General features: G+C 41.0%; 1 protein-coding gene across 1 annotated transcript in view; it reads left to right on the top strand.

Moving 5' to 3' along the window:
- NDUFA7 (NADH:ubiquinone oxidoreductase subunit A7) overlaps window positions 1–11,521 on the top strand; it is a 138,441-nt gene extending 126,920 nt beyond the window's left edge. The window contains exons 3-4 of the mRNA XM_044090685.1: window positions 5,542–5,691; window positions 11,294–11,521. Of these exons, the coding sequence (XP_043946620.1) occupies window positions 5,542–5,691; window positions 11,294–11,384 (241 nt within the window). The 3' untranslated portion in view covers window positions 11,385–11,521. The remainder of the gene's footprint in view (window positions 1–5,541; window positions 5,692–11,293) is intronic.
- Window positions 11,522–12,035: the final 514 nt, after the last annotated feature.

Raw genomic sequence — 12,035 nt, 5'->3', positions numbered from 1 at the left:
GTAGGTTGTAATTACAGCGTGCTTGTCTGTTATGAGCTAAAAGAGCACCTCACTTGTGTTATTTATTTGTTTAATCTGTTAGGCTTTGTGTTTTATGCATGATATAGCTAACTTGTTTTGAACTCTATAACCGCGATTGGGAAAGTGTGCTTATCGTTATATAGGTGCATGTTGAGCACCACATGTGTAATATGCAACTGTATAGATTTTAGACATGTTCTTCTTATAACAAGGTTAATAAGTGTCTTTTGGCTAAACAGAGTAGCGGTTTAACGTAGCTACCAGCTCCCCATATGTTCGCGGTCCATGCAGACAAGACAGCTGATTTGCATTTCCTTCCGTGAATCTGTGAAGAGAATACTTGTGCCCCTGGGCGGACACTTGTTAATGGTGAATAACACAAACTGTTGCTCCAGTGCTTGCACTTGGGTATCATTTATATGTGACAATTGGCAGCTTACTCCTTTTTATTGTCCTATTTAATGCAAAGAGGGAACTAAGCTAATTAGTCAAAGGTATAGACCATAGGGAGTCGCACATACCAGAGCGGTCTCTCTTAAAGGGGCTCTGTTTGGGAATTTGTTTATACTTAGTAATTGCTGTTCTTACACCATTATTTTACCTCTCGGCCATAAATGCTGAAAGCCCTAGGTAGCTATTTGTGCTAAATCACCAGGCATCGTACATGCCTGATTTGTCTCTCCTAAAGGGACAATTCTGTAGTAATATGCGCTACCATGTTGGCAACTACCTCTCAAACCTTGTTCTAGCTACAAAAGACTCACTGGCAGTGCTGATGGGGCTTATTCAACGCCACATGCAATGACCTAGTTTTTCATTAATGTAGCGTTAGTGCTTTATTCCTCTCTTGTTATAGTTTCTTGGGCTTAGGTAGCTAGCAATGTGCGGGAACATAGCATGATTGGTAGGCTTACTCAACTCCTTATGCAACGTTCTATTTCTAATAATATAGCGCTTGTGTTGTCTCTCTGTTTAGTTTAGTTTTCGTTTTTTAGGACTGGATCGCTCGAATTTGGCGGGAATCCTAGAATTGTTGTAAATTAGCATGACTCATATGCTGCCATATCGCATCTCATAGGGCATGGCCTGGGCAGTCGAGTGGTACTTTGTAAGTTACTAGACATGTATGTCACCATAGAGAAAGTGGTTTGTTAATTGTGTTTTACACTGTATGGTATTGGTATGTAAATGCTACTCACTATTGTTTTTTCTGCTGCCAAACCTTTACTTTTTCTCCATTAACTTGACTGTAAAGTGACAACATTGTACTATTAGTGTGATTATTACTGCCTGCCCTTTTGCTGTACGGTAATCTTCACTGCTCCTATCTTCTGCCACCTCTAGTATCTACTCCCCCAACTATTTCTACTGCTCGCCCTCATTATATCTCTTGTCTTTTTCCTTACTTTACACATGCTACTTGTCTATCTCCCTCATCTGACTTTTCCACTACTTCTGTGCCTATCACTGTATACTCTTTATTCGCTATTCCTACATATCCTAACCCACTGTGTCTCTCTCTTTTTTACAGTAATCCACCCCGTGTTCTCCCTTCCTGCCTATAAATTCAAAAGGATTACCTCCTGCTTAAACATAGAAGAACTCCCAGAAATTGCCTGCCTTCCTGGGTCTCCTACTAACTACCTACTGTGAGGACTCCCAAATACAAACTTTGTGAATGTCTGTACCCATAAAAACTACCGCTGATCTGTAATTTAAGATACTTTTAATTCCTGTATATTGTGCTTGTCTGGCCTCCCGAGTGTGTGTTCTTTAAGCAGCCTACTGCAGACCACTTGCTACTGACCACCCCCCCTCCTTTCTCTAAGCCCTGCAAACCTCTTATTTCACACTAGGTCCAATATATCTCTTCTGCCTACCATCCTTTGTTTTTCCACTTTTTACCACTAGGTGGCAGCACCTACACGTAGCACACCTAGAACAAGACTATTCTCCTGTGGCTTCAGTATATGAAGCTGGCTGGACTATTCAATTTGTTTTTTAAAAGTAACTTACCCCCACCTTACTTTACCTTGTATATATCCACTCCCTCCTTGCTATATCACTATCTCTCTCTCGTTTCTTTTTGTTTTTCTAGTCTTGCTTCCCTAAAGTATTCATTACTTACCCACTTATCTTAGTTGTTGCATAACTGTTGCTGATACTTTTTTTTCTGCTGCTCTATCTTCACTTGCTCTAACCCACTCCATTCACCCTGCGGACTCACACCGCTCCCCTACCCCCATATCAAACCCACCCCCAGTGCAGTTAAGCTTGTACTTCTATAACCACTCCCCTTCCCCATCACCCAACCACTGACATCTGCTTAACTACCACACCTCCACTTCCTACTACTCCTTAAAGCTACATTTCGCCTATCTGAATTCTCTCTGCCTTCTCCACTGCAACTATACTTGCTAATAACATACAACCTGCTATTCCATCTTTCTCTCCTATCACTACCTGTATTATATCCTACGGCATACTCTCTCCCTCAATCTACTCTATATCCTATCCTTCTCCTCCTCTTGGTCCAAATGCATAAGACCAGTTATACACACCTACTACTCATAACAACTATTCTAGCGTCACTAACTATTCTATATACTCTAACCATCTATGAACATTGGTCACTTAGTGAAGTTCACCTTCCCCACCTAGAAACACAATCACTCTCTCAAATGTACTCCCACAACCACATAAACATAACCTCCACTTCCATCTATATACTTCCAAAGTACCATAGATCCTCCCATTTAATCTACTTCCAAGACAAGAAAGCTCTAAATAAGTATTATAAATTCCTAAAGATTATACAAAGACCTCAACAACACCCTCAATTGGATGGTGACATTCATCCAAATCCTGGCCCCATTAATAACGTACCATAGAACCAAACTTCCAATACCCATACCCCTAGTAAACCCTCTAACTCTCTCCTGATATCCCATCTCAACATCCATAGTATAAACAATGAAGTAACCCACCTTCATGCACTCTTAGAAGTACACTCATTTGTCATCCTCTGTGTACAGAAACTTGGCTAAAACCTACTACTCAGGACCAGGAAATTTACCCCTCCTGGATATAACATTCCCCTCCTGGATATAACATTCTGAGATGTGATCGGAAGACCAAAAAGGGTGGGGGGTGTAGCCATTCTCTACAAATCTGAACTTCAAGTTGCAACTTTCAATACGTACCTACCCTCAAATAATACGTACCTACCCTCAAATACTAATGCAGAAATCCTTACTGTCAAACTTCAAATCAACAACTGTAAATCTATCTATATAATTTGCTTCTACCTTCCCCCTGGAAATAATATTAATACTCTTGAAAGTATCCTCAGTTGCCTCTCCACTCGCCTACCTCAGGAAACCATAGTGCTAGGTGACTTCAATATAGACTGGGCTTCCCGCAGCTCCGCTAATCCTACCACCCACATAAATCTTTACGTTTTTTCCCAAATTATAACCACCCCCACTAGAATCCACAAACCAAGCAGCAAAGAAAGCATACTAGACTGGATCCTTATAAATAGTCACCCCAATACATACAAACCAGGTACCCTTCCTACTTGGTAAAGAAATTGTACTTTCTAAAGATGTACTAGCAGTAAACATCATGTACAACTAGGGACAGTGTATCTCTGCATGATGTAGCATTTTCTTTTATAGTAGTACATGCAATATATTTCTCCAGTTCAGCTGCATTGGAGGAGAAGGTCATGCATAACCGAGTTTAACAACTCTTCTGTGTGACCACCACCTTTAGTTACAGCTTGTCCTTTTACACGTCCCACTAAACTTAAACCAGCACCAGCACTCTTTCCTTCACTACCTTTTCCAAATTGTACAAGTAACCGTCTGCAGGCAACATATCCTGTATTGCTTTGAGATCTCACTGTATTCTACAAGTTCTCTAACACTTCAGGAATGCTCTCCCATGTTTTGGCCATAGCAATTTGCAGACTGCCTTATGCACAATGAAACGAATCCAACATAGCTATTATATACCGGATTTACTTTGTGAACCATCAGACCTAGCAGGATATTATATTTATTTATATTACCAATAAAAAAACACACACTTTATAAACTGTACTGCACATACCTTTTATTTATAACATATTTTAATTTTTCACCTTTCAGATTGACATATAACATATTGGCAATTGTTTTCTGAATATCTCCATCCTCATTACTAATTTAGTGACATAATATGCAGAGTGTTCTTTAAGTTGGCCAACTATGCCTATTTGATGAATTTAAATTTGCTGTCGTGCTCATTCGCTGAAATGGACATTCGATGATAAGGTGTTGATGACTTTTGGTGAGTGATATGTACTTGGAGGTCAAGTCTCTTCAAGGAGATGAAAAAGGAATAGGGTTGTTGAGATGGTACAAGATCTGCAATCACAAGTTAATCAAAGTAAAGGTGTACACACTGGAGGGAGGGGAGGGAAAAGAAACATATGGCAGATACCTGAGCTGCTGCAAGAGAGCTTAGCACCATGGGCAACACACCTTTTGGTGCTTCCGGTGTCTATAAATAATCACTTAATGGCAGTTTGTATGCTGTCATACTTTTTAAAGTTTATTTGATCACAGTCGCTTATGGACAGCTTGTTGACTCACTGGCAAAATTGATGTCTTTTTAAACTACTTTAAGGAAAAAAATGTTTGATACTGTAAGTTTTTGTGTCCATGTAATGGCAGGTGTCATAATGTTTTAAGATTTAATTGGTGCCCCCTTCAAAGTGACACCTGCAGCATATTGTCCTTTCACCCCCCTCTTTGGTGGCACTAAGAGACGCATTGAAATCTTAAAGGAATTTAAGTATAGACTAGAAATCTGTTTTAGGTTAAGTTGCATACAAACTAGGGAGAATGATTGTGACTCTTGGACATGGATATGAAATTCTTAAGTGTTATGAAATCAAGAAACAGACTTCCTAAAGACATGGCTTCACAGATACCATGCTTGATTCAGTGGCAGTTTGAATATTGAAGATAGCAAGGGACAGACTAGAACAGAAAACACAGTAGATTGCAGTAGCAGCCTACAAGTATTGTATAAGTAAAGGCAGACACTGTGGGTGCAGGTGGTCCTTATTTGCTATCACATGTTTATGTTTTATTCTGTTCCGTTATGAATTTAGGTTTGCCATGCTCTCATAGCTTTACTTCTGTTTACCTGTCAGCTGCATAACAGGCTTATTCCTCTGGGGGGGGGGGGGGGGTCCTGTGCACAACTAGGAAAACTGGTCTTTAGTTAGTGGTGCAGTTTAACACATAATGCTGCAGGTTGGCAGGTGTGTGTGCCCCCCCCCCCTCCCCGTTCGGTGTTACTGAAAAGGATTAGTCTGAGCTATTTTCCTTCAGAATAAATCTTTAAGCATGCAGGTTGAGTAAAAGCTATGAAAAATGTCTATAAGTAGACAAATGTGTAAGCTGGCCAGACTTTTTAGAATGAGTTAAGTTATGAAACTTATTTTTTTTCTTATTCTTTTCTCAGAACTCAGCCACCACCAAGTCTTCCGTATGGCCCAAGTCATAAATTTGCAAACAATAGTTACTGCATGAGAGATGGGCGTCGTGAAACATTTCCTCCTATTGTTGTAATGTCATCAAGAAAAGCACTTACTTCAGGAACTGAGACTGTGAGGTCAGTATTGTTAAACAACGTCTTGTAATGTTACTGTTTCAGAAACAAAGATTAAAAATGTGTGTGAGGCTGGGAGGTCAGTATTGTTAGTCTTGTAATATTACTCTCTGAAAAACAGATTAAAAAATGTGTGTGGCAGCAGTGGTTCTACTTCAACAGCTTTTGAAGTCACCTGAGGTGAGGATTAGAATCTAGATTTGTCTGCGATACTTGCCCAGAAGAAGTTTGGAGAGAGAGGGAGGGTTTTTCATTAGTTATTCAAGTTGTGCTTTGCAGTAGACTCACTTCAAGGGGGGGCGGGTTCCAAACCTCTCCCCTGCTTCTGAGCTGAATCAGTCGTAGAGATGATTATGTAAAATAGGGATATGGTGGAGACAGCTGCTTACAAAGTGCATATGAGGGTATTGCTAACCTTGAAGAAACAGTTCAGGGATGAAATTAATTTCACATAGCACTGACGCCCTCACAAAATTTACAAGCAGCTTGATTGCTAGGAATTTCCATTAACAACGTATCACCAATTTTACGGAAATTGTACTAGTCACCCCATATTGCTTTCAGATTATTTAACCCCACATGACATAGGTCCCGTCTCCACAAATATGAAAGATTTACTGCTCCTGTGCAGTGCTGTAAGGTCTTTGCAGCTCTACTCCCCAGGGTTATTAGAGACAAAAACAGCATTTACTTTGTTACCAAGGAGTACCAGAAATGTCAGCCATAATGGGAAGTCCCATGTCCAAATGAAAACTGTTTGTATGCTTAGCAACATAAACATAGGGCCATGTTATTACTTGTGGCATGAGGTGTGTCGCTCTCTGTCTTACCCGTTTATGCACCATGTGATACATCAGGCAACGAGCACCTTTCAGCACATGTTTCTGTAGCAGGTACAGGTTTTACAGGTTCAGATCGTTAGCCTAAGGCCCAACCCTCCTTGGAGGGTGCACCACATGTTTGCATGCACACACTCACACCTAGGGCCAATTTAGAATGTCCAGTCCACCTACTGCATGTCTTTAGCATGTGGGAGGAAACTGGAACACCCGGAGGAGACCCACACGAATGCAGGGAGGACATGCAGACTCCGCACAGAAGGCACCCATGCCGAGAATTGAACCGGGGAGCGTCTTGCTGCGAGTCAACAACTTGAACTGCAACACCATTGCGCTGCCCATGAGGTATGTAGTAAGTGCAAAATATTGTCCAGGAGCTGTTGTCTGGTACATCTGTCAAGAAAAGGAGCAAAGTATATGAAAGTGATTGGTATCTCAAAAACTGTTAGTGTATCCAACTGATGAATTGGTACATATGTAGTAGCATTGTGTGGTGATTCTCCCGGAATGGTATGTCGAAGTGATATAAAATTGGTGTGAAATATTGTAAATACTGCTGCTATAATCTGAGATGGGGTTTAAAATGCAAGTACAATTGTTACTATGATGTGTAAATAGCATTGTTCCTTTTAAGGCAGATACATGCTGTGTTTGTTAGAGAGTGTCCATGGGACTTTGTTAAGGAAGTCTACGATTGTATTAAAGCAGTGTATAAAAAGGAGGACTTTGGTCTTGTTAGACTAACAAAGCAGCCTGTTGTGGTAGGGGGAGTGTGTATGCCTAAGACAGTAGTCCTGGTTTAAGAGCTGCAGTAAAGGCAAAACTTTAAAAATTATATTTAAGAAATCTAGACATCATTTTGGAAGAAAATCCAGAAAGTGGAAGGCATCTTTGGATTGCATTGGATATCTATGTTTTTTGTAATTTTCATGAAACCGGTACTTAATGTTTGGCTCCGTTATTTGAGAAGAGGTTGCACCAGCATTTATGGTTGTTTGATAAAGCTGCATTGTTTTAAGAACCAATGGTCTATATTGCTTTTGCATATGCCATGTGGTGAGTGCAGCAGGCACATTTGTGGCACATCTTTTCATGCCCAAAATCCCAAACTTACACCTTTCATTGCCTTCACAAAGTCCGTTTGTTTAAGCATATTGTACCCAAATGGAAAGTCAGCATTCCTGTGATATGTGCTGTGAGTAGAACTGAATCAGTTTGCCTGACTAAAAGGGAGAACAGTGAGTGTGAACTTCTCCATGGAGTACACATATGTTTGCCTTTTTGCTAAGATGACTGTGAAGCAACTGCTGCAAACCACACTGATGCTGTGGCGGAGGCAATGGTGATGTTTGCCAAACCATGGCTATGCCATAGACTGTACCGAATAGCTCTTGAGTGGTATATGCCCACCAGAAGGGATGGGACTGGAGTGACTGGGCAAGCCTTCATGACCATGGAAGGGACTGAATATCAGGGCTATAAACAGGTAAAAAAAAATGTTAGAGCTGGTGTTACTTGTGAGGTACTAGCCCAGATGTTTCATAACACGGCCATAAGATGTTGGTTATATGATGTAAAGCTTGTACTTAAACTGTGGCCATCTCCTGAGGATCAGCATAATAAAGGGGAAGTTGTACAAACGTTGGTTGTCAATAAATTTAAATAGGCTTTGCCTGCTTTTTTCATAGCAGTGCATGTTTTAAATTGACGCTAAGAATGCTAAAAATTTTGTGGGCTTGTTATGCAATGAAATTATGCAGCTTAGACCAATAGTTAGCGTGAGTATCAGCCATAAACATACTCTGTTCTAAGTGTAGAAAACAAGGCCACGTAGCTTGATTCTTTTGTTAGTAACACTGTTACTGTGAAAACTTTAAGCACTAAAAATCTTGACAATGTTAGTTATGAAATGTGATAGTGTCTGTAAGAATAGATGTTAAGTTGTCTATCTCGCCTTCGTTTCTTGCTTGTTGGGATCGGAGCCGACACTCGGCCATCTTCTATAGCTCGAGAGCTGTTTACTGGCTCGAGGCTATCCCTTATCCCATGATGCCTAGCATTAGCTACCCAGATCTCGTTTGCCGCTTCAGCTGCGAGGTTCGTTCTTACTGGCTCAGGCTATTGTAAGTTACTTTAATACTTTTTTCTAGCGAATTAGGGGTTATTTTTTGATAGTTTAGTCTTTCGACCTTATTGTTAACTAGCTTGTTGTAGTTTTTAGTGTTATTGTATTTTCCCTTAGAACTCGTTTAAGTTAGAGAACCAGGTCCTACCCCCTATGTCGAGAAGCACTCAGACTCTGGCAGTGGGCGATTTTCCTCCCAACGATTTCTGATTGCAACGCACATCCCTGGGAGATCCAGCATCATAGCGGACAGGCTCAGCAGAGCTATTCTCATGCCTCACGAGTAGTCTCTGAATCAGGTAGTTGCGGATCTCATCTTCCGCAAATGGGGACAGCCTTGCTGCGATCTGTTTGCAACCCCCTTCAACACCAAGTGCAGCAACTATTTCTCCCTTCTACCACTTCCCGGTCATCCTCCCAGAGATGCTCTAGTCCATGATTGGCCTCAGGGACTTCTTTATGCCTTCCCACCTTTTCCTCTTATACCCAAACTCATACAGAAAGCGATATTGTTGGGTTGCAAAATGATCCTCATTGCTCCTTACTGGCCTCAACAGATTTGGTTTCCATTCCTGCACCATTACCTCCTCGAGCAGCCCTGGATCCTGGATCCTATTCCAGACCTGCTGATTCATCAATCAGGAGAGCTGCATCGATCCCTCCAGACCCTCCAGCTCACAGCTTGGTTTATCCAATTTCAACCCTAGCCAGGCTTCCCAGCATTTCCCCGGCTGTGCGTGATATTATTGTATCCTCTCACAAATTGGCTACTAGGAAGACGTATGCTAGTAAATGGAAACGTTTCTCATTTGGCAGAGGCTAGGAACATAGATCCCTTTTCAGCCCTAGTTCACGAGATCTTGGAATTCCTAACTGAGTTTTTTCGCTCTGGGTCCGCTTCTGCCACAATCAGGGTTCAACTAGTGGCCATATCTAACTATCATGTTGGCTTTTCTAATCTAAATATCCTGTCTCATAAGCTGTGTAAAGCCTTTCTTAGAGGGACTACTCTCCTTAGGCCCCCAGTGAGAGATCCCCCTCCTCCTTGGGACCTTAATTTGGTACTAACCTCCTTGATTATGCCCCCTTTTGAACCGGCGGCTTCATGCTCCCTTAAGTTTCTATCTTGGAAAACTCTCTTTCTGGTAGCTATTACCTCAGCCAAATGTGTATCGGAACTTCAAGCACTAAGCGTTCGTTCTCCATACTTAGCCTTTCACAAGGTTAGGGTAGCACTGAGAACTAATCCATCCTTCCTAAAATGTGCTCAGAAAATAATCTAAACCAATCCATAGACCTTCCAGTGTTCTTCCCTATCTACACCAACAAGGCAGAATACAAGTTACACCTTTTGGATGTTCATAGACAACTGCATTTTTACCTGCATAGAACTAAGGATATAAGGAAGTCGGACCAACTCTTCCTTTCCTATGCTAGGGGCAAACAAGGTCTCCCAGTTTCCAAAGTGACCCTGTCTAGGTAGTTGTCTCACATTATCACCTTCATTTATCAACTAAGAAACAAAGACTTGGCTGCCAAACCGAAAGGACATTCTACTAGGGCTTTGGCCACTTCTGTAGCCTTCCAGTCTAGGTTGCCCATGGACTCTATTTGTGCCGCGGCCACATGGGCAAATCCTCATACCTTTATTTCTCATTACAAGTTAGACATGGCCTCCAGGAATAAAGTTAACTTTGGTTCCACTGTTCTGAAGAGTCTGTTCCAATGAGCCACCCAGGATCATAGGTGCTAGGGACGCTGTCCCAACAAGCATGAAACGAAGGCGAGATAACTGAAGTTATGTACCTACCATAACGTTCCATGTTAGTTGTCTTCATCTCGCCTTCTATCTTGCGTCCCCCCTCCATCCCCCTGTCCTATTGGACCAAGAGGAGTTTAGGTTTCACCGGCTGAGTATTTTCTGGTTTGTTTCCTCTACTGACTTAGTGAGTGTAACAGATATGCCCAACCTGTTAGTTTGGTCAGATTATTCTTGCTATATCTGGGGTTAGCTATTGCAAACGAGATCTGGGTAGCTAGCCTAGGCATCATGGGATAAGGGGTAGCCTCGAGCCAGTAAACAGCTCTCGAGCTATAGAAGATGGCCGAGTCGGAGCCGAGGGTCAGCTCCGATCCCAACAAGCAAGAAAGAAGGCGAGATGAAGACAACTAACATGGAACGTTATGGTAGGTACATAACTTTTTTGCCAACTAGGTTTCCCCATATTACTACTTGCTGTGGAATATATTATGTATGTTCTGCCCCTCCTTCCACCAGATGAGCATCCCATAATGATCACCAGGAATGGGTAGCATAAATGTATGTTTTTCTCCCCATAATGTTTGTTGGACTGTGAAAGCCATTTTGATAACTGATGTACTGCATGTATAACCCTTGTTTGTATGAACCATAGTGACTTGTCCTGTGCTGTTCACCATAGAAGAGCCCTTTGTTGTTTCATCCTATTTCTCTTTAGCCAGTCCTCCAAATTATGTGCTGCTGTTTTGTAATGGGCAGTTATTGTGATTGCTTATCCTTTATTGAAAGTAAGCCAACAGAAAAAAAACTGTTTTAAAATGTTTTCACTTATTTGTAGTTGTGTGAAAAATACTAATTTTTAATTTTATTTTGATTTTGTAGCCAAGCTGTAGAAGTCACTGCTAAGCAGCCTGTTGTACCTGGTGTTCCACCCAGAAAATTGGAGCTATCAAAGGATGAACCCTACTTGTGACATTGAAAATGATACATAATGTAATTTATCTGCACAAGCTGCCAGAAACTTGGGTGTCCAGCTGCTTCACATAGTCTCACAGGCTTTTGTATATAAACCTTAAGTGACATTTCTGCCAATTAAATGTTTCATCTGTATCTTGTGAGAGTGGTTTCTTACTGTAGAAAAAAAAGCAAGACATTTTTTGTGTGTTGGCCAATACAAGTAAGCCTGTTTTTGCAACGTAGGTGCACAAATAATAATTTGGTTTGTGTACTGTGTAACATCTACCAATCTTATGGTTCTAGAAACATCTTCAAGTAATATAAATCAAATGTAGGATTGCATTGCATCATTTGTGCATTGAAGGAAATGGTTCAAGACTTTGCAATGCACATTAAAATTGTTCTGCTGTGCAACCAGCTCGTTTCTACATTTACATACTTATGTAGGGCATTCCTTTTTAATTTCTCCAAATCTTTTGGGTTTCTAATACTATTTGGGAATGGACACCATTCCTAAGTCAAAATATGATTAAAGTTCATGAACTTAGTATTGTTTCAATCTTTTCAGTCAATAGTGCTCTTCACAGCACCCGCAACATGCCCAGTAATGAGTCTTTCTGTAATTCGTATGAATTTACATGTATTGGTAACATCTCTAAATATGATT

This window comes from Protopterus annectens, chromosome 13.part0 (genome assembly GCF_019279795.1).
Source record: "Protopterus annectens isolate FY-2018-M chromosome 13.part0, PAN1.0, whole genome shotgun sequence".
NCBI lineage: Eukaryota > Metazoa > Chordata > Ceratodontiformes > Protopteridae > Protopterus > Protopterus annectens.
The sequence above is the reverse complement of the archived record's forward strand: the minus strand, read 5'-3'. Positions and strand labels throughout refer to the sequence as shown.